Here is a 27,955-nt window from a genome sequence, read left to right as displayed (position 1 = left end):
ATCCTAAAGGAGATCAGTCCTGAATATTCTTTGGAAGGACTGATGCTGAAGCTGAAGATCCAATACTTTGGCCACCTGATGTGAAGAATTGACTCATTTGAAAAGACCCTGATGCTGGGAAAGATTGAAGGCAGGAGGAGAAAGGGACGACAGAGGATGAGATGGTTGGATGGCATCACCAACTCAATGGACATAAGTTTGTGCAAGCTCTAGGAGCTGGTGATGGACAGGGAAGCCTGGCCTGCTGCAATTCATGGGGTCGCAAAGAATCAGACATGACTGAGTGACTGAACTGAACTGACCTGAATAGCAGGAAAAGGGAAAGCTCTCAACTCCAGATCCAGAGAAAAGGGCTTGGGTCCTGTGAAAAGTAATGCTTAATGAGTTAATTTCCAAAAGCCCAAAACAGAGCTCTAAAAATATTCATTTATTTGAAATAGTGGCTAAGGTTTTCATAATCTACCCTGAGGAAATCATATAAAATTGCTGATAAAGCTTTTTGCAAAGAAATTTTGCAGAGCTATTTATAAAATAGAAAAGTGTAAACAAATTAAATGCCCAACACTGAAAGAACAGTTAAATAACATATGTTACATTTCCTCAAAGAATATAATGTACATTAAAATAATTTTAGTAATAAATTTGTAATAACAATGAAAAATCTTCCAAGTAAATGAAAAGCAATATAGAAAATTATATAGCCACATAAATTCCAGCTATATAAAAAATTAAAGGCTTACATAGAAAAATGAACATAAATAACTGTTGATTTTGGTGATGATAGAAAGTATGATCCTCCTTCTCTCCCAACTTTGTACTTTTCTTTAGTTTCCATATTTTTAGTAAGCATAACCGATGTTCATCTCTCAATCATCTCAATTGACCTGTCAGCAGAATTTGACATAGTTAATCGCTCCCTCCTCCCAAAAAACACTTTCCAAACTTGCCTTCTAAAACACCATACTCTCCTGGTTTATCACCCACCCTTTGGTCTATCTTTCCTTGTCTCCTTTCCTTGTTCTTCATCTTTGACCTGATCTTTTAGCGTTGGGTGTCTCAGAAGTTGGTCCACAGAACTTTACTCTTCTCTGGCCACACCGACTTCCCTAATGACTTCACACAGAGGCATACCTGTATATATTATCCATGTGCCAACAACTCTCCCATTTATATCTCCACATTAGACCTTGCTCCTGACCTCTAAATAAGAATATGCAACTCTACTATACATCACTGCAAAAAGATACCTCAAACAATTCATGTCCAAAACTAAATCTTGATTTTCACTCCCCAAATCTATTCCATTTGGATTCTTTCCCATCTGTATCAGTCAGGATTTGGTCTGGAAATCAGAGTTACTCTAATTATTATATGAATCAAGGGACTGAAGGGGCTTTCCCTGTGGCTTAGCAGTAAAGAATCTGCCTGCAAAACAGAAGATGCAGGAGACGCTGGTTTGATCACTGGGTTGGGAAGATGCCCTGGAGGAGGAAATGGCAACCCACTCCAGCATTCTTGCCTGGAAAATCCCATTGACAGAGGATCTTTGTGGACTACAACCCATGGGGTCACAAAAGAGTCAGATACAAGTGAGTGACTAAACAACAACAGGGAACTGAGTAGATAAATTGGTGCTTTCCTAAGTGTGAGCAGAGTTTGAAAAGGGAAGATCAAGAAGACTGAAGCCAGAAGATCAAAGAAATATCCCCAACATTTGTGGTTCTTAAATGTTCTTTGGGGAACTGCAGCTTTTCTCAAGATCTGCGGCAAAGCTCTCAATTGCCTCAACTGCAGCAGCAAAGCAGGCTCTTTCAGAATTCTGAGAAGCTGTAAGCCTTGCGGTTGCTCATAAACCTGCCTTCTATGGCTGCTGACAGTAACGGCCTCGCTTCACTTTTCCTTTAAAATTTCTCATTGAAAAACTCTAACCTGGAACCCCATGGGGAAGGAGAATCTAGAAAATGTGGTTCCTAGATTCTTCTCTTCCATGGAGAGGAGTCCGCTAGAAGTAGACAGACAGGTGAAAACACACAATCACAGCATGTTGAGAGTAAGGTTTGTGTTATTCCCTGTGGCACTAGCAACCTGCCCCAGACATGCAGTATCTTTGTGCCCTCTGTTGACCTGGGGGTGGAGGATGGCAAGTGAGCAAATTAAAATTTTGTAGCACTCTCTTACCACAGGGCACTGACTTTCTTCACTAGGCTTTTTCCTGGTTGTTGTAAGTTGTTGACTGAATCCCAGAGTTCTGTGCAAGTTGATCCTGACAGTTTTCTCTAGTGCATTAGCTGCTAGAATGATGGAGCACTGGAGTTCCCCACTCGATCATTTTCAACAACGTCACACCTAGCTTTTTTAAGTTCTTAAGATAGATTCTTAGATCAGTTGTCTTCACATTTTTTTCTTTTCTATTATAGGCATTTAGGCACTATAAGTATTTGTCAAAAGTGCTTTAATCTCATCTTACAAGTTCTGATAGATATTATTTTCATTTCTATCTCATTATAATTAATCTTTAATTTCTATTATGATTTCTTTCTCAACAATTTTAACAAATTGTTATTTAGAACTTTAATTTTCAAAAGTACTAGACTTGTCTTTGTGAGTATTTCCTAGCTTAATATCTTATTTTAGACTTTTTGAAATTAAATGAAACCTGACATATGGTGTAATGCACAATATTTTTATAATGTGCCATGTGCCTTTAAAAACAGTGTTCTCCAGATTTGAGAAGTATTATTAATTATTTACATCAGGTCAAGGTTGCTTCCTGTGCGATTCAAACTTCCTCTATCCTTGGTGATTTTTTAAATCTACTTGATGTATAAATAATTAAAATAAGTTGCTAAAATCTGCAGTTATGGTGGGGAATTTGTCTGTCTCTCCCTGTCATTTTATTAAATTTTTACCTTATTTATTTTAACAGGTTTAGAATTGATACATCTTACTGGTGAATTGAACTTTTTCAACCATTATTCAGTGACTCTCATTGTTTCTAGTAATGTTTTTAAGGATTTTATCTTATATTGGTTTAGCTATAGCATCTTTCTTTTAGTTAGCATTTGTCTATATCATTTCTTATTTTAACAGTGTGTGGTTTTTATGTTTTAGATGCTTCCTTCTTCTGCCTTCCTGAGAACAAGTACTCATATGTCTAGTTCTGTGTCCAGGTTGACCATCTGCTCCCAAGGGGTGGGAGGGACACCTCAGGGTAAGAGGAACAGGGAAATCAGAGGATATGGGAAGAAGCTCTGATCTTTCATCTGGCATCAAAGTGAATTAAATTGCCAGGCCTTCTCCCTAGTGTTGGCCTTGGACTCAGATAAATTATCCCTATGAGTTCTTTGTGTTTGAAACTCTAGGTGTACCTGACCCACAGGGGTTGCGTTCATGATAAACATTCCATTTGGTTTGTCCATTGAAAACAACAGTCATTATCTCTGTGAAACCATTTCCTCTTCCAAAAGCTGTGACTTTGTCTGAAAATAGTATAAGATATTTAAAACTGGGACTTTCTCAGGTTTGCTGTACCTGAGACTGACATGCTTCTTTAATTATATAAAGCTCCTAGGCACTATCTTTTTGAATAATGCCTCTTTTCCATTTTCTTTATCATCTCCTGGAACTCCAATGAGATTTTTATTAGACATTCTCATTCTATTCACTATATCTCTTAAATTTGATTTCCTTCTTTGTCTCTATCTATTGCCTTCAATGTGATTTCTTCAGATCTCTATTTAAGCTTACTGATTCTCTTTTCATCTGTTTCCAAACTTCTACTTATCATGCTTATTAAGATACTAATTTTAATTCTTACATAACTTTTTGTCATTTCTAAAAGTTTTATTTTGTTCTTCTTTTAATATACCTGGTCAATTAGAGAGTCATTTTTTAAATATCATCAAATGTATAATCCCCTGTTTTATTTCTTTTAATATATTTTTAGATGCTACATAATACTGTTTTTCTGATGTTTTCAGTATATGAAATCTCTGAACACTTGGTTTCTGTGTGTACACAGTTGTTCATGCTTGCACAGTGGAGCTTTTCAAAGGTCTTAGTACACTCATGAGAGATGAAAGGAAAAAAGGCAAAGTCTTAGTATTATTATCAAAATAATTTTGACCTGATAGATTGAGGGTCTCAGGAACACTTAGGGGTCCTCAGACCACTTGAAAATCACCTCCCCACGGCATCCATTAATTTAAATGAATTCCTTCTCTCCTATGCATGGAGAATACCCTTGGGAATTGCCCTGGGCACTTTTAGGAAGGTGTCAACACTGGGAACATTGAGAAAATGAAAGCACCAGTCGTTTTCTCTGGAACTTGGTTAAGAAACACTGCAAGTTATTGAAACTTGTATCTAATGTAACTGTATAATGTTTTTGCTTCTTAATCATTGTGTTCTTTCCACCTCCTCTTCAGAGTTTCTAGCACTCCTCCACTTAGAAGTTTTTACTGCTACAATGAAGGTTTATTAAAGGAACATGAAAACAAAATAGTCTACTTCTTGACTTTGAGTTTCAAATGATTTGGGAGGAAAAATGAAATGCCTGATTATGTGGATCTAACAGTGGGAAAGGATGAGAAGAGCATGTGTAGGAGACAGGAGCCTCAACATCAGGGCCTTGCTGGGAAGCAGACCCTGAGCCACCAAAGGACAAATGTTGAGGAGGATATGAGAGGGGAGATAACAAGTTGGAGAAATTCGAGAGCAAGAAGATATGTAACTCACTCTACCCACTTTCTCAAGAGACAGTCCAGGGAATGAGTGAGGCACTGGGTTCTGCCTCCCATGTAGCACTGACAGTGAGAAGAAATGGGTATGTGGGTAGCCAGGCAGAGAGCCTGGAACAACTTTATATGGTCTCTGTACCTGAATTCTGTTGTGGGGACAGAGAATGCCTTCTGAGGAACCCAGAGCAGAGAGAGTCCGTGTCTTAAAGAGGTCCTGCAGTTGGAAAAAAGGAAGGGACCACTTTAATCTACTGACAACGAAATGCAAGATGGGGTTGGGGACATCATTTCAGTAGATGTCAGTGAGGATAAGGAATGATGCCGAGGACCAGACACAACACACATACACGACTTGATACTGAATAAGCTTTCTAGAACTTTAAAAGGACTACAGAGACAAGTGAAGGGTAAACACTTAATTGACTGCAATTAAATTTTGACATCCAGCAGAGTAAGAGTTCAGAGATGAAATTAATTTCAGTTTCAGAAGATGAAGAATGTTATCTTTCTTGTACAACTACAATCAGAAGTGTAACGAATGCTCAGATTCCAGAATCCCTTAGCTGGGTGACAGCTGGGAGGAGATGAAGAGGCGATAGAGGGTAGGGATCTGGGTACCCCTGCCTCTCAGTTTGCTTTCTATGGGAACTGCATCACAAATAAGGCTCATCGTGGCTCCAGGAACGCTTACTGCCTGGTTCTGCTCAGCAAGGCTCTCAGTCAGAAAATATAATTAATGTACACAGAACTCTTGCCAGCTCATAGAGAAAGGGCCTCTAATTCAAAGAAAAAGGAGTTGGGCCTCTGCCAGTCATATACGTTTTATGCTTCATATGGGCATCAGTCAGACCCTGATTTCAGGCTGACAAACCAGGAAAAATAAAACTGTCAGAATGCAGGCAGGCTCTTGACGGGGACTGTTAGCTTGGTAATGGCAGGGAATGTTATTGCTCTAGGCATTTGCATAATATCTATTGATCAAGCCTCCTCAACGCTACTATTCTTCCTGTGAGGTCTGGCAGTGTGGTGGATGGTTTAGGCTCACATCACAGCCTCTGCACACTCAGAGTGGACCACAGTACCCGACATGGCTCAAGAATGGGGCAGAGAGTCCCCAGTGTCCAAACCAGAGGCAGCCTCCATCAGTATGAGACAGGAAGTCGACATAGTCGGGTTTTATTCATAGCTCTGCTGACCACCTTGTTGTGTGACCTTGGGCAAGCTGCCAGTCCATTCTGTTCCTCTCTGCATTCCACACTGCCTGGAATCCCTCCATTAGAGATCCCTCCTGGGCCAAGGTTTGATGCCCCTATTAAAATGAAAATGCTATTGAGAGAATTAAATGCCTTTAGCCATTCAGTTCAGTTCAGTCGTTCAGTGATGTCCAACTCTCTGAGACCCATGGCCTGCAGCACACCAGGCTTCCCTGTCCATCACCAACTCCCAGAGCTTGCTCAAACTCATGTCCATTGAGTCGGTGATGCCATTTAACCATCGCATCCTCTGTCATCCCCTTCTCCTCCTGCCTTCAATCTTTCCCAGCATCAGGGTCTTTTCAAGTGAGTCAGTTCTTTGCATCAGGTGGCCAAAGTATTGGATCTTCAGCTTCAGCATCAATCCTTCCAATGAATATTCAGGACTGATTTCCTTTAGGATGGACTGGTTGGATCTCCTTGCAGTCCAAGGGACTCTCCAGAATCTTGTCCAGCACCCCAGTTCAAAAGCACCAATTCCTTGGCATTCACTTTTCTTTATGGTCCAACTCTCACATCCATACATGAGTACTGGAAAACCATAGCTTTGACTAGACGGACTTTTGTTAGCAAAGTTATGTCTCTGCTTTTTAATATGCTGTCTAGATGGTCATAGCTTTTCTTCAAAGGAGTAAGCGTCTTTTAATTTTATGGCTGCAGTGACCATCTGCAGTGATTTTGCAGCTCAGGAAAATAAAGTTTCAGTTTCTTTGGCCACTTTAGCCATTAGCTCCCAAGAATTAGTTTGTCAGATTCGTTTGTTTACAGCTGAGAGCTTTCAGTTTTGGTGGACTGACATGAGGCAGGAGCAGGTAGGAGAAGGCTAAGTGGAGTGTTGGGAATCTCTGCCTGGGAGTCAGATGGGTGACATAGGGAAGGATCCTGGTGAGTCATTATAGGCTCAGAGATGCAAGTGCATCCATCTCCTCACAGTGCCCGAATCCCTGACTAGGGGACTGAGGATCTGGAGTAATCCCCTCCTCCTAAGCAAGCTACTTGGAAGCTCCAAGGTAATACTGAGAAAAGACCCTGAGCCCAGCCTATACAAGCCTGAGGCCTAATGCTCCTCCCAGGTGGCAATCCTTAAGAGAAGGTGTAACAGGCACACACTGAAGTCAAGCATGAGACCCTGAATCTCCTCTTCTTCTAGATAAATAATACCCTATTCCCTCTCTGCAATCTGTACAACCCCAACAAAACTGAGCCCCCTTGAAGCCACTCTCAGCTTGATGTTTCTGAAGAAATCTCCAACTTCAGTCTAAAAGAAACCTCTCAGAGGCAATGGTATTTATCTTTGGGTAAATCACATGAAACATGGCAAAGTACCTTAAATTTCCTCTGGGTCCATTCATTTACCTCCAAAGTCTCCATCAGCTGCTCAGAATCGCTTCTTTCTCTGCCTCCTAGGCGCTGTGCTGTCTTCTCCAAGATTTCTTCCTAAACATTCCAAAGAAAAGGGGAAGAGGGTAGAAAGGGGAAAGAGAAGGAAGGAAGGAAAACTCACATTATTGAGAGCCTACTAGTTCCAAACACTTTGACATTTAATCTTGACAAAGTAAGTATACTTACTTCAATTTTATAAGATGTCTAAGTAAGTTGCCCAAGGTCACAGAGCAATTAAGTAGCAAACGATGGATTCAAATAATGCCTGTGTCAAAGGCCAGGCCCAATTATACTCAAAATAATCCCTATCCTCCTGAGAACCTGAGAGCCAAGCCCCAGGGATCCCAGGGTGGGCACTGAACAGGGCAGAAAGTGAGGAGGATATCAGCTGCTCATCACAGTTTCAGTTGAGTTCAGTTGCTCAGTCATGTCCGACTCTTTGTTACCCCATGAACCACAGCATGCCAGGCCTCCTGTCCATCACCAACTCCCAGAGTCCACCCAAACCCATGTCCACTGAGTTGGTGATGCCATCCAACCATCTCATCCTCTGTTGTCCCTTTCTCCTCCTGTCCTCAATCTTTCCCGCATCAGGGTCTTTTCAAATGAGTCAGCTCTTTGCATCAGGTGGCCAAAGTATTGGAGTTTCAGCCTCAACATCAGTCCTTCCAATGAATACCCAGGACTGATCTCCTTTAGGATGGACTGGTTGGATCTCCTTGCTGTCCAAGGGACTCTCAAGAGTCTTCTCCAACACCACAGTTCAAAAGCATCAATTCTTCAGTGCTCAGCTTTCTTCACAGCCCAACTCTCACATCCATACATGACCACAGGAAAAACCATAGCTTTGACTAGATGGGTCTAGATGTTGACAAAGTAATGTCTCTGCTTTTGAATATGCTGTCTAGATTGGTCATAACTTTCCTTCCAAGGAGTAAGCGTCTTTTAATTTCATGGCTGCAGTCACTATTTGCAGTGATTTTGGAGCCCAGAAAAATAAAGTCAGCCACTGTTTCCACTGTTGCCCCATCTATTTCCCATTTAGTGATGGGACCAGATGCCATGATCTTTGTTTTCTGAATATTGAGCTTTAAGCCAACTTTTTCACTCTGCTCTTTCACTTTCATCAAGAGGCTCTTTAGTTCCTCTTCACTTTATGCCATAAGGCTGGTGTCATCTGCATATCTGACGTTATTGATATTTCTCCCAGAATACCAAAACTGGAGAAGGGAATGGCAAACCACTTCAGTATTCTTGCCTTGAGAACCCCAAGAACAGTATGAAAAGGCATCACAGTTTGGCCATGATTATAACAAGTGCTCCAATTAAAGTTCAATTTTATTGCTTTAGATTTCTTTTATATTTCAAATCTGATGAGAAGTTCACATTCTAAAAATGGAGATCTGTTGAATATTTAAAATTCAGGTCTTCAGTTAAATCTTTTAAAAAGACTCTTCCTGTGTTTGCCCTTACTCTTGTGTCTATCTAATTTTAGTATCCAGAATTTTACTAGGTATTTGAGAGAGTCGGGGATAGAGAAGCCTAAGTTATGAGTCTTATCCAGGAGTCTCTCATAGTTTGGGGGGAAATCCTAGTAAATCAAATGACATAAACTTATTAAATGGTGAATGACAGTATGTGCTTCATGGTTCCACACCTTCACAGGTGTTGCTCTTGCAACCCGAGTGCCCTTCTCTCGCTTGGGTCTGTCTAGCAAAGCCTGACTCATTCTTCAACGTTCAAAACTCAAGGGATACCTCTGTGAAGAATGCCTTGTCCTCCTGGTTCCTACTTTACCAGATTTGACCAATTACCACATCTTTTTATACAGATACCATGCAATACTGTCTGATATTTTACATGCCTCCCTTTGACACTGGAATGTGAGGAAGTTGAGGACAGAAATAGTGTTTTCTTTCTTGAATTCCCAGCATATGGCATGGTATCTGAAGCCTAGTAAACAGAAATCAGCAATTATAGACTGATGATCATTTAAATAAGTGCTAAATGAAGTTATACAAATTGAGGACCTCCAGGGAAACATGGTGGGAACTTGATGGATGGGGGTTGAGTTTGCATTGTGTCTTAGATGATGAGTAATATCTGGAGTTGTTGATGCTGCAAATAGTGTAGGAGAAAGTTATCAGCTAGAAGGATAAGACAGAATAAAAGAATATCTTCCCAGATGTTTCACAGTAGTTCTGCTTTCACGTATCCCACCCTATTGTTACATGTTGTCAGCTTCAGAATGAGGAATATTGTTCCACAGAGAAGAATGGGTGTTATTGTAAACCACATATTGAGTTGAATGTTCATCATGAACAGAAGACCTGAGGAGCAGAACTGCCCAACAGGACACCTAGAGTTTTAAACACAAAGACATAGGATGACCTTATATGGGGCCCAATCCAACACCAAGAAGAAGGTCCAGCCATCTTGAAGCCCCTAAATTCTCTTTGACTGTTGTCAACAAACATTTGCAGAAACCTTGCCAGCTCCAAGAGGGTCACCCAGCATCAGGACCCTTTCTCATCTCCTCTTTTCTACCTGACCTCCTGAGATCTAAGATCTACTGTCCTCTTTGCAGCAGATGGTTGACTCGTCAAAAGGCCAGCTACATCAAAACTTGCTCTCAGACAGAGGGTTTTCAGGGCAGCGAAGGATGCTATAATGATAGATACATGTTATTATACTTTTGTCCATCCTCCGGGATGTACAGCACCAGGAATGAACCCTAATGTAAACTACAAACTTTGGATGATTATAAAGTATCACCATAGTTCATACATGTGTGAATGCTTGCTCAGTAGCTTTAGTCATGTCTGACTCTTGGCAACCCTATGGACTGTAGCATGCCAGGCTCCTTTGTCCATGGGAATTCTCCAGGAATACTGGAGTGGGTTGTCATACTCTCCTTCAGGGGACCTTCCCAAAACAGTGATCAAACCAATGTCTCGTGGGTTCTTTGCCCAGTGAGCCACCTGGGAAATCTCACAGTAGTTCATCTTTCATAACAAATGCAACCCTCCTGTGCAGGGTGGGTAGTGAGGAAGGCTGTGGGTGCAGGGAGTATACAAGAGCTCTGTACTTTTCCTTGATTTTTCTGTAACCCTAAAACTGCCCTAAAAAATAAAGTCCTCATAAAATAAGGTAAAAACTTGCTTTCAAGAAAGAATAATAATAATAATGCACACCTTATATACAGGTAGACAGGTTATTATATACTCAATGACTGTATATTCTCTTTGATGGTAACAGTGACTGCTTCTGAGGAGGGGACTAAGTGACTAGGAGTCAAAAATAGGAGAAAATTGTCTTTATTTTTAGATTTTATTATTTTTATTGAAATATGAAATCGAATCCCATAAAGTATTTGTAAGCATCTGTTGGTGTGTTTCCACAAACTGAACACACCTGAGTAACCAGCACCCAAATCAAGAAACTCAGCATTATTAGCTGCCCGCTAAGCCACCTCCCTCCAGTTTCCCATCACCACCTCCACTCAGGGTAAGTCCCTGAGGCAAAGGTGAGATTTCACCTGATTCTGTACCTTATCTAGATGGAATCTAGATGTATGCTTTTCTGTCTGGCTTCTTTTGCTTAGCATTTGTTCAAGAGATTCATCATCATTGTAGCCTGTAGTTACACACCATTCATGCTATTGAATGGCATTTCATTGTATAAATATACCACAATCGATTTCTATGTTTTACTGGTGATGGGCATTTGGGTAATTTCCAGTTTAGAGCTATTATGACTATTACTGCCTTGAACACTTCAGACACATTGTTTTGTGAGACAGTTATTTTTTATTATTTGTACTACTTGAATTTTGTATTATATGCTTGCATTACTTATAAAGAACACAGAAACCATATTTAAAAGCACCTTCTAGGGCATTTTAATTTGGATCAGAGATTTTTCTCCTTCCCTGCTGATAAGTAAGCAGAAAAATTAATAACAATAGCTAATATTTAATGGGACTTCCCTGATAGCTCAGTTGGTAAAGAATCTGCCTGGAGTGCAGGAGACCCTGGTTCAATTCCTGGGTCAGGAATATCCACAGTAGAAGGGGTAGGCTACCCACTCCAGTATTCTTGGGCTTCCCTTGTGGCTCAGCTGGTTAAAAATCTACCTTCAATGTGGGAGACCTGGGTTCAATCCCTGGGTTGATCCCCTGGAGAAGGGAAAGGCTACCCACTCCAGTATTATGGCCTGACGCTTACTGAATCAACTGTTTGCAAAACAAACAGAAAACCTTTCCATGCTCTCATTTATTCCTCCATATTACCTGAGCTATACTCTTGTTACTCTCATGTTTGACTTACGGAAACTGAAACTGGGGAGTTTAAATAATTTGCCCAGAGTCATAGTTACCAAATGGAGTTCAAACACAGGTCCCCAACTCTAAAGCTTGTGCTTTGACCTCTGATGCACAGTTTCCATTAGACAGGGCTGGGCATCCAGAGAGCCAGTCAGAATGGAGAAGGAGGAGCTCAAATACAGCAGATCCAAATGCCTGCTCAGCCTAGCCCTACAGCATGGTTTGCTCTTTGCCCCCTTTACGTCCTAATGAATCAAATCATTTTGAACATGAAAGAGAGTGAGATTGGATTTTTGCTAAGATGAAAGAAAGGAATCTGGCCCCACCTGGTATCTTCAAAGCTCTCCAATGTAAGCTAGCAGAAAGTACTTCAGTGCAATGAAGTGGCAATTTAATAATTCCCCAAGAATACAAGAAGATTTGGCAAAGTCACAAGCAATCTGGATCCACCAGCACTTGGGCATAATGGAAAGAGCAGGCGTCTTAAGCTCTAGAGCAGAAGTCAGCCAGCTTTTTCTATTAAGAGCCAGATAATAAACATTTTAGGTTTTGAAGGCCATACTGTCCCTGTCACAACCACCCAACTCTGCCGTTGTGGCACGAAAGCAGGCATGGAAAGTATGTAACTGAATGGGAGTGGTTGTGTTCCAACAGACTTTATCAGTGGATGCTCAAATTTGAATTTCACATTATTTTCATGTGCCACAAAAATATTTTTCTTCTCTTGATTTTTTCAAAAGCTAAAACATGTTTTTAAATATTCTTAGTCTGAGATACGTCTTTTTATTTTTATTAGAGAATCCTTGTATGAAATTACTGTGTAGAGAAAAATGTTTTCAAAATTCTTGAAGATAAAAAAGATTCTTAGTTTGACAACTGTACAAAATTAAGTAGTGGGGTCTGGAGATCTGGGTTGAATCCTGGCTCAATCATTTATTATTTACATAGCTTTAGAAACATTACTTGAATTCTCCCAGCTTCCTTTCTCTCTTGGAGAAATGAGCAGAGGAGGCTCCATGCATGCAGGTCCTCTTTTGTGATTGGCACTAAGTCTGTGCTTTACTGAAGTTAACCCTCATAATGACCACAAGGAGCAGAAATTATACTATTGCCTCTTTTTGAACAGGTATAGTGTTGGGAAGAGATTATGTACATAATTTTGCCTGACTTGGCCTTCCTTGTTTATTGAGGTCAATCCTTATTATATGCAGAAGTTTCTATATTGGTTCAATGATAGTTTTCTTGCTTCTTCTAAGATTCTGTGATTTTTTTTTTTTAGTATCTTTTGTTGTACTGCACGTTAGAGTGAATCGTTTCATCTAATTATTCTATTCAGTTAGGAGTATATAAAAGTCCAATTTATACTCCAAATATCACTGAAGCAAAGTTGAATGCACATTCTGAATGAATGGTCACTGTTTCTATTTATGTGCACAGAGTCTGGTTCAGATACATTCATATAAAACACTGCATTAAATAAGAGAATGTCTGAATTGCCTAGTACAATGCCTGGCACAAGGGTGGTCTGACGATAGTTGTCCCCATCCTGCTTAAAGACAAGGATCAGACTCGGAGAACCTTTTCTTGGAAAAAGTGTCACCTGGAAAGATGAAGCCGAGATGACACTTTACTTCCATACTCACCTTGTACTCTTCCCAGCCCCAGGCCTGGAAACAACCATCTTCAAGGAGCCATGGAGACCAGGATATATTTGAGTGAAAGGGCTATAGGAACTACACACCAGTTTATTTTCTCAGTCTAAGCCTCAATATCCTTTCATATTTCAGTGATTCTCAAATGGAAGCAGTTTAGGGGCATTTGGAAATGGTGGGGCATTTGGAGTCATCTGAGAGTCCAGGGATGTGAAATTTCCTATAATGCACAGAGCAGACTAGACTGATAAAGAATAGCCCCACGAACAGCATCCCTGCTAACAAATAGCTATCCAATCCCTGAATCAGTCATCACAGCTTGTCTTTCTTGAGTTCTGTTTCCTCGAGTATTGGCTCGGTTGTCAGGCACTCAGTTAACTTAATCACCACCCTTTCCTTAATAGGTGCTAAATGTATTGAATTAACTACCATGCCTTATAGTAGATAAAACAGCCAGCCTTGACTGTTGATCTGATTTAAACAGAGCCTCAACCTCTTACTTATCAGTTCTTTTCAGAAAACTATCTTCCAGAAAATTGGTTATGAACTCAGATCTTAAGGTGAAGTCCCGTTCATTTCTAGTCTATGCAAGTGCTCCATTTAGTCATTCAGCCCTGTTTGTTGTACCAACACCAATTAGAGGTACCCAGGGCTTACGCCATCCATTTTACCAGGTGCTTTACAAGCTATTTAACCTTCACAATATCCCTATAAATCATGTACTCTTATTATCATTTTTTACAAAGAATCTGATACTCAGCATGGTTAGTAACATACCCAAGATGGTGCAGCTATTATGTGGCAGAACCTACATTCCAAACCCCTGCAGTCAGGTCCCAGGACCCATACTGCATGCACTGTCTTACATGTAACATGTAAGACAGGCCCAATAAAGTAGAAAATACAAAATAAAATACAAGAGCCATGGAAAATGTTAAACTACAGGGACAACAAAATCAAAACCAAATTTAAGTTTTGAGGTACTACAAAGTTATTGTGGCTGACTATATTTCACTCTGTGTTTCTTAGCAGCCAAAACTAAGGGCAAAACTCCTCAGATGTGATTCCTTCCAGCCTTGAGGGAAATGTATCTCAAGAAGTTTCTGGATCATGAACATTGATCCTGTGGAGCCTTGTATGCAGGACTTTGATAAGACTTCAGTAAAACATTCTCTAAAACGTCCTTGTGTGTGTGTGTGCATGCACAGTTGCTTCAGTCGTGTCTGACTCTTCACAACCCTATGGACTGTAACCTGCCAGGTTACAGGTAATCTGTAACCAGACAGGCTCCTTTGTCCATGAGATTCTCCAGGTCAAAATACTGGAGTGAGTTGCCATGCCCTCCTCCAAGGGATCTTCCTGACCCAGGGATCAAACCCACATCTCCTGAGTTCCCTGAATTGCAAGCAGATTCTTTACTGCTGAGCCACTGGGGAAGCCCAAAAACATCCTTACAGTAAGTGATTCTCATAGACCTTCAATAGGAGAAGAGAGCATGAAGACTTCCAGGACAGAGGGAATGAAGTGTCCATTGAATTGAGAAGGCATCTTGAGACCAAAAAACGAGGCAGGTAGCTTCATATACTCAATGAGTCAGTTTATCACAGGGTCACTTACTTACAGGGTTGGATTAGGTTGGGGGCAGACAATGATCTGGAAGCATTCACAGCTGCACCCCACACTGGCAAGGGGCCACTGGGACAATTTTACAGTTAACCTAGGGTGTGGGAGTAGGTACTAGGAAACAGGATGTATGCTCCTAACTTAAGATTTATGAATGGGTAACTTATATCATGGGTGTCAGGAATATATCAGTGAAGGTTTTCACTGTTTGGGGATTAATAGAGCATAGAGGCCACCACCAAGAAGGCAATGGCAACCCACTCCAGTACTCTTACCTGGAAAATCCCATGGATGGAGGAGCCTGGTAGGCAGCAGTCCATGGGGTCGCGAAGAGTCGGACACTGAGCGACTTCACTTTCACTTTTCACTTTCATGCATTGGAGAAGGAAATGGCAACCCACTCCACTATTCTTGCCTGGAGAATCCCAGGGATGGCGGAGCCTGGTGGGCTGCCATCTATGGGGTCGCACAGAGTTGGACACGACTGAAGCAACTTAGCAGCAGCAGCAGAGGCTACCTAGTCCTCTATGATTATTTGTTGTTGTTGTTGTTGTTTGGTAGCTCAGTCATATCTGCCTTTTTGTGACCCCATGGACTACAGCATGCCAGGCTTCCCTGTCCATCACCATCTCCTGGAACTTGCTCAAACTCATGTCTTTTCAGTCAGTGATACCATCCAACCATCCCATCCTCTGCTATCCACTTCTCCTGCCTTCAATCTTTCCCAGCATCAAGGTCTTTTCTATGAGTCAGCTCTTCACATCAGATGGCCAAAGTGTTGGATATTCAGCTTCAGCATCAGTCCTTCCAATGAATATTCAGGACTGATTTCCTTTAGGATGGACTGGTTGGATCTCCTTGCAGTCCAAGGGACTCTCAAGGGTCTTCTCCAACACCACAGTTTAAAAGCATCAATTCTTTGATGCTTAGCCTTTTTGATAGTCCACTCTCACATCCGTACATGACTACTGGAAGACCCATAGCTTTGACTATTCAGTCCTTTGTTGGCCAAGTAATGTTTCTGCTTTTTTAAATAAGCTGTCCAGGTTTGTCATAGCTTTTCTTCCAAGGACCATCTTTTAATTTCATGGCTGCAGTCACTTTCCACAGTGATTTTGGATCCCAAGAAAATAAAGTTTGTCACTGTTTACATTGTTTCCACATCTATTTGCAATGAAGTGATGAGACCGGCAAGAATACACAGAAGAAATATACAAAAAGGATCTTCACGACCCAGTTAATCACGATGGTGTGATCACTCATCTTGAGCCAGACATCCTGGAATATGAAGTCAAGTGGGCCTTAGGAAGCATCACTACAAACAAAGCTAGTGGAGGTGATGGAATTCCAGTGGAGCTATTTCAAATCCTAAAAGATGATGCTGTGAAAGTGCTGCACTCAATGTGTCAGCAAATTTGGAAAACTCAGCAGTGGCCACAGGACTGGAAAAGGTCAGTTTTCATTCCAATCCCAAAGAAAGGCAATGCCAAAGAATGCTCAAACTACCACACAATTGCACTCATCTCACACGCTAGTAAAGTAATGCTCAAAATTCTTCAAACCAGGCTTGGAGCAATACGTGAACCATGAAATTCCAGATGTTCAAGCTGGTTTTAGGAAAGGCAGAGGAACCAGAGATCAAATTGCTAACATCTGCTGGATCATCGAAAAAGCAAGGGACTTCCAGAAAAACATCTATTTCTGCTTTATTGACTATGCCAAAGCCTTTGACTGTGTGGATCAAAATAAACTGGAAAATTCTGAAAGAGATGGGAATACCAGACCACCTGACCTGCTTCTTGAGAAACCTGTATGCACGTCAGGAAGCAACAGTTAGAACTGGACATGGAACAACAGATTGGTTCCAAATAGGAAAAGGAGTACATCAAGGCTGTATATTGTCACCCTGCTTATTTAATTTATATGCAGAGTACATCATGAGAAATGCTGGGCTGGAGGAAGCACAAGCTGGAATCAAGATTGCCGGGAGAAATATCAATAACCTCAGATATGCAGAAGACATCACCCTTATGGCAGAAAGTGAAGAGGAACTAAAAAGCCTCTTGATGAAAGTGAAAGAGGAGAGTGACAAAGTTGGCTTAAAGCTCAACATTCATAAAATGAAGATCATGGCATCTGGTTCCATCACTTCATGGGAAATAGATGGGGAAACAGTGGAAACAGTGTCAGACTTTATTTTTCTGGGCTCCAAAATCACTGCAGATGGTGACTGCAGCCATGAAATTAAGACGCTTACTCCTTGGAAGGAAAGTTATGACCAACCTAGACAGCATATTCAAAAGCAGAGACATTAATTTGCCAACAAAGGTCCGTCTAGTCAAGGCTATGGTTTTTCCAGTGGTCATGTATAGATGTGAGAGTTGGACTCTAAAGAAAGCTGAGCACTGAAGAATTGATGCTTTTGAACTGTGGTGTTGGAGAAGACTCTTGAGAGTCCCTTGGACTGCAAGGAGATCCAACCAGTCCATCCTAAAGGAGATCAGTCCTGGGTGTTCACTGGAAGGACTGATGTTGACTGAAACTCCAATACTTTGGCCACCTGATGCAAAGAGCTGACTCATTTGAAAAGACCCTGATTCCTGGAAAGATTGAGGGCAGGAGGAGAAGGGGACGACAGAGGATGAGATGGTTGGATGGCATCACCAACTCAATGGACATGAGTTTGTGTAAACTCCAGGAGTTTGTGATGGACAGCGAGGCCTGGCATGCTCTGGTTCATGGGGTCACAAAGAATCGGACACAGCTGAGCGACTGAACTGAACTGAACTGAACTGATGAGACCAGATAGGCCTGGCATTGTGCATGATGTACTCTGTATTCAATTTAAATAAGCAGGATGAAAATATATAGCCTTGATGTACTCTTTTCCCGATTTGGAACTAGTCTATTTTTCCATGTCCAGTTCTAATTGTTGCTTCTTGACTTGCATACAGGTTTTGCAGGAGGTAGGTAAGGTAGTCTGGTAGTCCCATCTCTTTAAGAATTTTCCAAAGTTTGTTATGATCCACACAGTCAAAGGCTTTAGCATAGTCAATGAAGCAGAATTAAATGTTTTTTCTGGAATTCTCTTGCCTTTTCTATGATCCAATGGATGTTGGTAATTTGATCTTTATGATTATTAAACAACATATATTAACTACAAAACCCTTGATGACAGAGAGGTGTACAGTACAGTCCTGGGCAGCGTCAGTGAAATAAGATAGTTACTGAGATCTTAAATTATACAAAAGGGCAGCCATAAAGACCATCCAAGACAATGATGGTCCAAATATTTCTTGATACAATCTACCATATCCATCCCAACCTGCCACAACTCATTTGTCCTTTGGCATGAGTACAAAAGGAAAAAAAGATATTTAAAGAACTTGTCTCTTGGATAACTACAAATGATTTTCCCCACCCCTACACTTAGATTTCTAAACATCTTATAATAAATTGATTCACTGATGTCAGTTCTTTTTAAAAGGAAAACACAGTCTCATTAAAAGAGGAAATGAGTTTCCATTTCTTACCTTTATACTGAGCCAGTCTGAGTCCCATGTTGTGCAGTGACGATTGTGCATGACCCTGCCTCAAGACATTTCCACATAACATGGAGAAGTAGTAGTGACTCCGTGCCTTATTTTCCCTTATCTTAAGGAAACGTTTGCTCTTGCTGAACCTGATGTTTGTACATATGAGTGTAAGAATTCTTCACCACTCAGCAATGACCAATGACCCAGGCTGACCATTTGGCCTCATTAAATGAGATTCTTGGCTTTTGAGTATAATAGAAGCAAAGGGAATACGTTTTAGGAGGACTTGGGTTTCTTTAATTGGACATATGATTTTTATTTGTTTGGTGGACCAATGGAGAAAGAGAGACATTAGTGGCATTTTATGACTTGTTAAGACTAATTGAAAAATCTCAGGAATGAAGCTTTCTGTGAAGAAAGTGCTATAATGGGAATGGATGTGATGATTATTTACCTAATTGAGCAATAATGACTGAGGTGCAGGCCACTTTTTCCAGGATTAATAAAGAACCCGGGAGTCGACAGTTTAGGCCATTAAGCTCAGCTAGTGCTCAATCTTGGTGAAGGGCATGGTGCCAGAATTATATTAGTATTGTAAAATGAGCCCAAAACTTAGAGACACGAGAACTTACTTTTCTGAGAAATAATTTTACTTGGCAGTTAATCATCTGACATCAGTTTGGGCAACACAAGTTCTCTCATTAAACTAACTTTCACATAAGGTCTTGAAATCTTATTCCATTTAGAGTGTTCTCAAGCATATGGTTGTTATAAAAGCAAAGTGGGAGAGAGTGGGATCCTTAGTAATATCAAAAATAGTTTCCTGCGCAACTGCAAGCAAACAAGCCATTATCACCTCCCTTGCTTTTAAAACAAAACAAACAACACAATGACACTGAGTTGAACTAGAAGCATCACAAACCCTGGAGATTCATGGTTGAAATTGTTACCCAGAGTGTCCCTACAGTAAAACCAAGCAACACTACTCCATAATCTCTAGTTGGCACTACAAGTATCTTGCTGCTGCTGCTGCTAAGTCGCTTCAGTCGTGTCCGACTCTGTGCGACCCCATAGACAGCAGCCCACGAGGCTCCCCCGTCCCTGGGATTCTCCAGGCAAGAACACTGGAGTGGGTTGCCACTTCCCTCTCCAATGCATGAAAGTGAAAAGTGAAAGTGAAGATGCTCAGTCGTATCCGACTCTTAGCGACCCCATGGACTGAAGCCTACCAGGCTCCTCCATCCATGGGATTTTCCAGACAAGAATACTGGAGTGGGTTGCCGTTGCCTTCTCCAAAAAGTATCTTACATTATCAGAAATCTCAATCTTATAGAAATTGTGTTTGTATTCAATAGCCCCCTATCCAGTGCAACAAATGTTCATGTACTACTCACTTGCCAAGAAAAAGTTACTCAGCTTTCTAGGTGTTCACTATTCCTATAGTTCTGCTCTGCATGGGAAAGTTCAAACATCAACTTAGAGCAAGTAGAAATGGTGCTTCAACTTTCTCTCTCTGCAGAGTGAATCCTACACTGGTGGCCTTGCATTTTCAAGGTATTTGCAAATCTGTTTTATAAGCCAACATTTCCTTCTTTTGCTAGCAAACACTGAATATTTTGCAAGACAGTATAAAAAGGGATAAGAGTATAAACATGAATAAGGCACAGCCACTGTGGTACTGCAACCTAGCAGAGACCTTAGAATCAAGAGAGCTCTTTAAAAAAAAGAAAAATTGGGGTATAGTTGCTTTACAATATTGTGTTAGTTTCTGCTGTACAACAAAGTGAATCAGCTATACATATACATATATCTCCTCTGTCTTAGACCTCCCTCCCACCACCACCTCCAACCACCCCCTCCAACCCAGCAATCAACGTCATCACAGAGGACCAAGCTGAGTTCCCTATGCTATATAGCAGGTTCCCACTAGCTATCTATTTTACATATACACATGGAATATTACTCGGCCATTAAAAGGAGTGAAATTGGGTCATTTGTAGAGAGAGCTCTTTTGGAAACCTGTTGAGGGAGCAAAACTTCCAATCATATTCCTCCTTCCAGCATCTGGATTTCTAATCATTATCTTAACCTACACTGAAGAAGATGGTTAATGTGGCTCCATCTGCTCTGAGGCATCACCTCTCTAGCAACCTCTGCGGGAGCCTGTGGTCAGCCAGTCAAGCAACAGCAGTAATAATGTAGTCATTTATTTAGTAGGAAGTTACCAAGCTTTTACCACATAATAAAACAATGTCAGGGTCTAGAGACATAAAGGTGAATTTTTAAAAAATCTCTATCTTCCCAAACTATAGTGTAATTGAAAAGAAATATTAAAAATGTTAATGTGTTACAGGTACTTCAATAGTAGGGTAGGGAGAAACCCAGAAGAGGGAATCAGCCAATCTCAGTATCTTCAGGAAGAAGAACATGCATCATAAAGGAGGTAATCTTGAACTAAACTTTAAAAAGTTAAGAGATATCCTTCAGGTAGAGGTACATAAAGAACTTGCCAAGTCAAGGGACCAACATAAAGAAAGGGGCTGGCAGAGGAAAATGCTGGGGATGGTCAAGGAACAGTAAGGTCTTCTCTCTTAACTACATCTTAAGTGCTTCACTTGATTAAGCAGCACTTCCACTCTTTCTGCAAACTAGCAGAAAATACCCTACCAGCATCTGTGGCCAGTCGGATGGACACTAATGAGCCTGTCCCCTTTCTGCTTCCACTTCTTATATTATGTGAGTCACAGGAGTTTGTTCCCAATCAGTTTGTGCCAGTTGTACTCATTACTGAAATTATATAATTAACATAAACAACACTGGAGAGTTGTTTCTGTGAAAATCAAGTTGGATATTTTGAAAAAACTTGACTTTTATTTTTACTGAGTAACTAAGAGAAGCTACAATAGAAGCAAGCCCAGGAAATGGAACTATAAAAGAATAAAGGAGGATTATAAAATTCCCTACAATGAGATTCTGCCTCAAATTGCTTTGCTGATATCTCAAGTTCTCACTCTAAAGCAACCAGGACTGGAAATCATGAAAGATGCATTATGGAGGCATTTTATGCACTAAAAAAGATGATTCATAAAATCAAAGTCTTGCCCCTATGGTAAAGATAAGACAAATGTACATTCATGTTTTATGTTAAGATATTTTAAGGTGGTTTTGTGGGTGTGCTTTCTTTCTTTAACCAATGTTTTGACCATCAAACTGGTGTCACTGTTAATGTACTAGTTGAAAGGGTTTCTCTTGTAGCATGAATTTAGGAGAGGATGAGAAAAGATCAAACTGAAGAAAGAGGCAGGAAGGCTCCAAAAGTCACAATAGGGCATTTGGACTTTATTCTATAGATCAGGGAGTGGCAATCTATAGCCCACAGGTCAATCTCAGCCCCAAACCCATTTTTATAAATAAAGTTTTATTGGTACATAGCCATGTCCAATCAGTTAGAGGAGTACCTATGGCTGCCTTCACCCTACAATGGCAGAGCTGAAGAGTTGTTATAGAGATGGTGTGCAGGTATACAAGAAGGTTTAGGCTATGCCTACAGGAAAAGCATGAAATACCTCCTTCCTGCCAGTCACTTCTTTCTTTTTTTTTTTATTATTATTATTATTATTTTAATTTTATTTTATTTTTAAACTTTACAACATTGTATTGGTTTTGCCAAATATCGAAATGAATCCACCACTGGTATACATGTGTTCCCCATCCTGAACCCTCCTCCCTCCTCCTTCCCCATACCATCCCTCTGGGTCATCCCAGTGCAACCAGCCCCAAGCATCCAGTATCGTGCATCAAACCTGGACTGGTGACTCGTTCCTTATATGATATTATACATATTTCAATGCCATTCTCCCAAATCATCCCACCCTCTCCCTCTCCCACAGTCCATAAGACTGTTCTATACATCAGTGTCTCTTTTGCTGTCTCGTATACAGGGTTATTGTTACCATCTTTCTAAATTCCATATATATGCGTTAGTATACTGTATTGGTGTTTTTCTTTCTGGCTTACTTCACTGTGTATAATAGGCTCCAGTTTCATCCACCTCATTAGAACTGATTCAAATGTATTCTTTTTAATGGCTGAGTAATACTCCATTGTGTATATGTACCACAGCTTTCTTATCCATTCATCAGTCACTTCTTTCAACAAAAGCCCTAGGCCACTGCAGGACCAAATGCCCTAGAGAACAAGGAAAGGCACAGAAATAAAAATCCCTCAACTCTTGGGGATGGAGGTATAAAATGGCTGGGCCAGGATATTAAACTAATACTAATTAGCAGTCTCCTACCACTAGGGAAAGACATTGAAAATCTTTCCCACACAAGACCCACCACTTTGATTTCCAGGGAGGAACTGGAACACTGAGAATGTCCCACCCTCAGGGCCCAGGTGTACAGGTCTATGTGAGACTGAGGCTTGGCCAGGAAAAAATAGAGCATTACAACTACCAGCTTAGTAAGCATTGAACAGCAAATAGTAACAATGCTACAGGACTACAAATGCATCTGAAAGCCAAGAGTGGAGTATTAAAACCCTCCAACACCCCAACTCCCATGCTAATAGAGCATCCAAAAGGAATCTGAAGCCTCTAGGGACTGAGGATGTCCACAGCAACAAAATCATTAACCATTAGGGAAATGCACATTGAAGTCATAATGAAAGGCCACAGTCTGAGCTTCCCCAATGGCTCAGAGGGTAAAGAATCTGCCTGCAATGCAGGAGACACAGGAGATGCAGGTTCTATCTCAGGAGGAGAAATGGCAACCCATTCCAGTATTCTTACCTGGAAAATCCCATGGACAGAGGAGCCTGTGGGCTACAGTCCAAAGCGTTGTAAAGAGTCGGACATGACTGAGCAACTGAGCACAGCACAGTACACTCATGGTTGAATAAATAAAACACATTGAGAATATCAAGTGGTACCAAGGATGCAGAAGTATTTCTTATACTTTATTGGTAAGGAGCACACTGGTGCAGCAACTCTGGAAAACAGTTGAGCAGTTTCTTATGAAAAGCTATACTTAACCCTAGGGCCCAACAGTCTACTCCTGGGTATTTACCCCAAGAAAATGAAAACTTATGTTCACATAAAATCTTATATAGGAATGTTCATAGCAGTTTTATTTGGGAGAGCTGAAACCTGGAAGCAACCCAAACAGAATGAGCTTATCCTCCTATATTTGCAGGAAGCACCACCATCTACCCATTCCAGGACCCTAATATATTGTTGACTCCCCCCTCTACCTCACTTTTAAAACACCAAAGTCCTCCTTATTTTACCCTCAAAATATATGTCACATCTGCATTTCCTTCTCTATTTTTGCTATTTGACACATGCTAGGTACCAATGATCTCTTTCTTGAACTTCTGCACAGTTCCCTAACAAATATGAATGGCAATTCCAGCATTGTGTGTTAGTCACTCGGTCATGTCTGAGTCTTTGCAATCCCATGGACTGTAGCCTGCCAGGCTTCTCTGTCCATGGAATTCTCTAGGCAAGAATGCTGTAGTGGGTACCAATTCCCTCCTCCAGGAGATCTTCCTGACCCGGAGATTGAAATCGGCTCACCTGCATTGCAGGCCAATTCTTTACTATCTGAGCTACCAGGGAAGCCCAATTTCAGTATTGGACCTACCAAATGGATCTACCCCCTTTCCCCACCCATGTAAAACACATGTTTGGATACACAAACATTTAATTTCCCTGCCCCCCCCCCCCCAATATATGGGGAAAAAAAAGAAAGCTCCTTTAATTGGCACATAAGACCTTAAAAATCCTTGGTTCTTGACTCTCAAGGCCCATTTCTTGCCACTTTCAAGCACCTATTTCAGGCTTCAGCAACAACAAATAGATGTTGTTTCATATGCAAAAGCAATTGAGTTTCTCATCTCACTCTGTCTCACCTCCGTAACTTCATTCATGCTGTCACCTGTGCCAGAGTTAACATCCTTTCCTCCCTCTTCCACTGACCTGTCCAAACCTTTAGGGTTCCGTTCAGGGGTCACCTCATTTTGACTTCTCCCTACAATACCCATTCTCCTTCTCCAAGTGGGAACCCACTTCATGTTTGTAAGAATCTGTCAAAGGAGCACTAAAGACTGCTGTGAGCCTGTTTTGGCTTTTCTGAGTATAACAGTTTCCTAGAATTGTTCACAGAAGAGATTTTAAAAAGCAAGAGTAATACATAGAAGTGATGAAGCCTTTCAAGTGTGCCCTTTGTTCCCAAGGTCCCATTAATTGCCATTTAGGGAAGGCTTATTTGCAATGTCCCCAATTACTTAGGCAACTAAATAGCATTTACGGATCAGATAGAGCAGCATTTGCTTAATAGCAAATAACAAATGCTGTGACACAGCCCATTGATAGTCTCCTTCCAGAGATGGGCTTATTTAAGTTTGAGCTCCAGAGGGAAATTGCTTTTTTTTTTTTAACTGGAGTACATTATAATTGTTCACATAACCACTTAGATCTAGATATTGGTTTTTTTTTTCCTTAATTTTTTAAAAATTAAGTAATAAATAAACCAAAAGAGCATATCCAAGTAACTCCAGTGTCCATTCCACTCATTCGAGTCTATTCCTGCCAGTAAAAGCTTCATGAAATTCCTATCTGATCAAATCACAACCCCACAGCTCTGAAGACCCTGCTTTCATCTGACCTTCTCAGCTAGAACACCTCTGACTACCCAGAATTGCTGTGAGATTTCTCTTCTCCAACTTTTTAGACAGTTTTGTGGTAGTTTCTATGTGCTTGCCAATGCTTCTAATTGTTGTTACCTATAGGGAAACAAAAAGGAAGAAACAGGCAGAACACTGATGCTCAATATAAAAATGCCAGTTGGGGACTTGGCAAGGGGCAGGCAAGACCAGACTGTGGAAGGCTTTGATGCTAAACTCAGGGCTCAGACTTTATTAATGGTGAAGAGTCAGATAAAGAAGGTTTTTAGGTCCTTGACAGAGTGTTATATCCCATGTCTCAAGAAAGTGGCCCTAAGTCAATGAATCTGTCTTAAGTTCTAGTCCTATCCATTGATCAGCAGAAAATCCCTGAAGCACTGATTTGAGAATGATTCTAGATCACATAATTAATGAGAAATATCTGCATAGAGGTATGGCGAGAAGGAACTTCTAGACACACGGCATATTTTGCCATAGCTCTGGACATCCATACAACTTATATAGTCTGCAATTATAGAACTGAGCAGAAAGTCTCTAACATTGGTCTCAGATTTTGGCCTCAATTCCTCAGTAGTTTAAAAAACTAAGTCATTGATCATGCACTTGACTTTTTCCAAAGAGGAAAGAAGAAGAAAGTAGAGGAAGATGACCACAACTCATATAGGGTGGTAACAAGAAGTCCAAGTTGTAAAATGATGGGTGCAGAAAGGAAAATTTTGAAAGGCTTCATGGGAATAAATATTTGCCTTTTCTCAGTTTTGCCTTATATTGCTCCTCACACTGTCCTTGGGCAATAGCAACCCACTCCAGTACTCTTGCCTGGAAAATCCCACGGACAGAGGAGCCTGGTAGGCTGCAGTCCATGGGGTCACTAAGAGTCAGGCACGACTGAGTGACTTCACTTTCACTTTTCACTTTCATGCATTGGAGAAGGAAATGGCAACCCACTCCAGTGTTCTTGCCTGGAGAATCGCAGGGACAGAGGAGCCTAGTGGGCTGCCATCTATGGGGTCGCACAGAGTCAGATACAACTGAAGCAACTTAGCAGCAGCAGCAGCAAACATCTTTAAAACTCCTCTTCTGTGACTTAGAAGGTCAACTCTCGGATAATATTTCTTATCAGTCATTACAAAAGTTCTTCCTAAGTGGCTGCATCTGAGTGTCAACAGACTCTAACAATAAAATGTAACTCCTACCTTGCCTTAACGTTTTCTCTATTGAAAGTGAAAGTGAAAGTCACTCAGTCATGTCTGACTCTTTGGGACACCATGGACTACAGTCCGTGGAATTCTCCAGGCCAGAATACTGGAGTGGGTAGCCTTTCCCTTCTCCAGGGTATCTTCCTGACCCAGGGATCAAACCCAGGTCTCCCCCATTGCAGGCAGATTCTTTACCAACTGAGCTATCAGGGAAGCCATTTGCCACCTAATAAATCAGGAAAAAAAAAAAAAAAAAGGCTCCAGGAATTCATTTCTACTGTAGCATAGCTGCAAATTTGAAAGAGATTGAAATCAACCACTTTTATGTGTTTTTGTTAGATTCTTTCACAGGACTGTTTAACATCTTGACAGATATCATTTGGAGATTCACTGGAGACTTCATGGCACCTGACCTGGTTTGCCGCGTGGTCCGCTATTTGCAGGTATGTAGCACCTTCCAAATATGATGAGACAAACTGATACCAAAATTACCTCTTGGATTCTTCATAAGGAAAATAGTGTAAAACCCTGTACTCTGATGCAACAAATTGCTCACTTCTTCATAGTTGAAAGGACAAGCAAAATTTATATTTTTCATGTTTTTTGTTTGTTAAAAATAATACATATATAAAGAAAACCCAAGTAAGCAATAATAAGAACATAAGCATTCCTAGTTCAAGCATTAGGTAAAATTTCTGGGTTATTATTCTTTTTGACATATTCTGGCTGTCTTAGTCCAAGGATGCTGATATAAAATACCGTTCTGACCTGGAGAATTCCATGGACTATATAGTCAATGGGGTCATAAAAAGTCAGACATGACTGAGCAACTTTCACAGGATAGGTGGCTTATAAACAACAATTTATTTCTCACAGTTCTAGAGGCTGGAAGTCGAAAATTAGTGTACCAGCCTGGTCAGGTGATAGCCTTCCTCCAGACTGCAGACATCTCATTATTTCCTCACACACCATGACCAAATGGGATTTATTCTGGGTATGCAAGGCTGGTTCAACATTTAAAACTCAATTGATGTAATTCATAACATAAAAAGGTAAGAAAAGATTATATGATCCTATCAGTAGATACAGAAAAAGCATTTGAGAAAATCTTATACCCACTCATGATAAAAACTCTCAGCAAACTATGTATAGAGAGAAACTTCCTCAACTTGATAACAAAAATCTACAAAAAACCTACAACTAACCTCAGACTTAATGGTGAGAAGCTAAAAGCTTTCCTCTTGAGACTGGAAATAACACAAAGATGTCTCCTCTCACACTCGTATTCAGCATCATGCTGGAAGTTCCAACTAATTCAAAATGACAAGAAAAAAAATAAAAGGTTACACAGATTGGTACAGAAAGATGAAATTAAAAACATCTGTGTTTACAAATAACTTTGTCTCTATAGACAATAAAGTGAAAACCAGTAAGGTCACAGAATACAAGGTTAGGGGACGACAGAGGATGAGCTGGCTGGATGGCATCATCGACTCAATAGATATGAGTTTGAGTAGGCTCCAGGAGTTGGTGATGGACAGGGAAGCCTGGCATGCTAC

At 40.7% G+C, this 27,955-nt stretch overlaps 1 protein-coding gene and 1 long non-coding RNA gene across 2 annotated transcripts in view; one reads left to right on the top strand and one right to left on the bottom strand.

The window, feature by feature from the left end:
* Positions 1 to 256: 256 nt before the first annotated feature.
* On the bottom strand, positions 257 to 27,708 carry LOC102390371. Its single transcript, XR_006552802.2, has 3 exons — positions 27,602 to 27,708; positions 7,319 to 7,429; positions 257 to 884 (listed from the first exon to the last, which is right to left on the bottom strand). It is a non-coding gene; the product is annotated as an uncharacterized LOC102390371 (long non-coding RNA).
* The window catches only part of NPSR1 (neuropeptide S receptor 1), a 51,586-nt gene continuing 50,290 nt past the window's right edge, over positions 26,660 to 27,955 (top strand). The window contains exon 1 of the mRNA XM_044946677.2: positions 26,660 to 26,839. Coding sequence (XP_044802612.2) covers positions 26,798 to 26,839 — 42 coding nt within the window. The 5' untranslated portion in view covers positions 26,660 to 26,797. The remainder of the gene's footprint in view (positions 26,840 to 27,955) is intronic.

Source organism: Bubalus bubalis, chromosome 8 (assembly GCF_019923935.1).
Source record: "Bubalus bubalis isolate 160015118507 breed Murrah chromosome 8, NDDB_SH_1, whole genome shotgun sequence".
Classification (NCBI taxonomy): domain Eukaryota; kingdom Metazoa; phylum Chordata; class Mammalia; order Artiodactyla; family Bovidae; genus Bubalus; species Bubalus bubalis.
The sequence above is the reverse complement of the archived record's forward strand: the minus strand, read 5'-3'. Positions and strand labels throughout refer to the sequence as shown.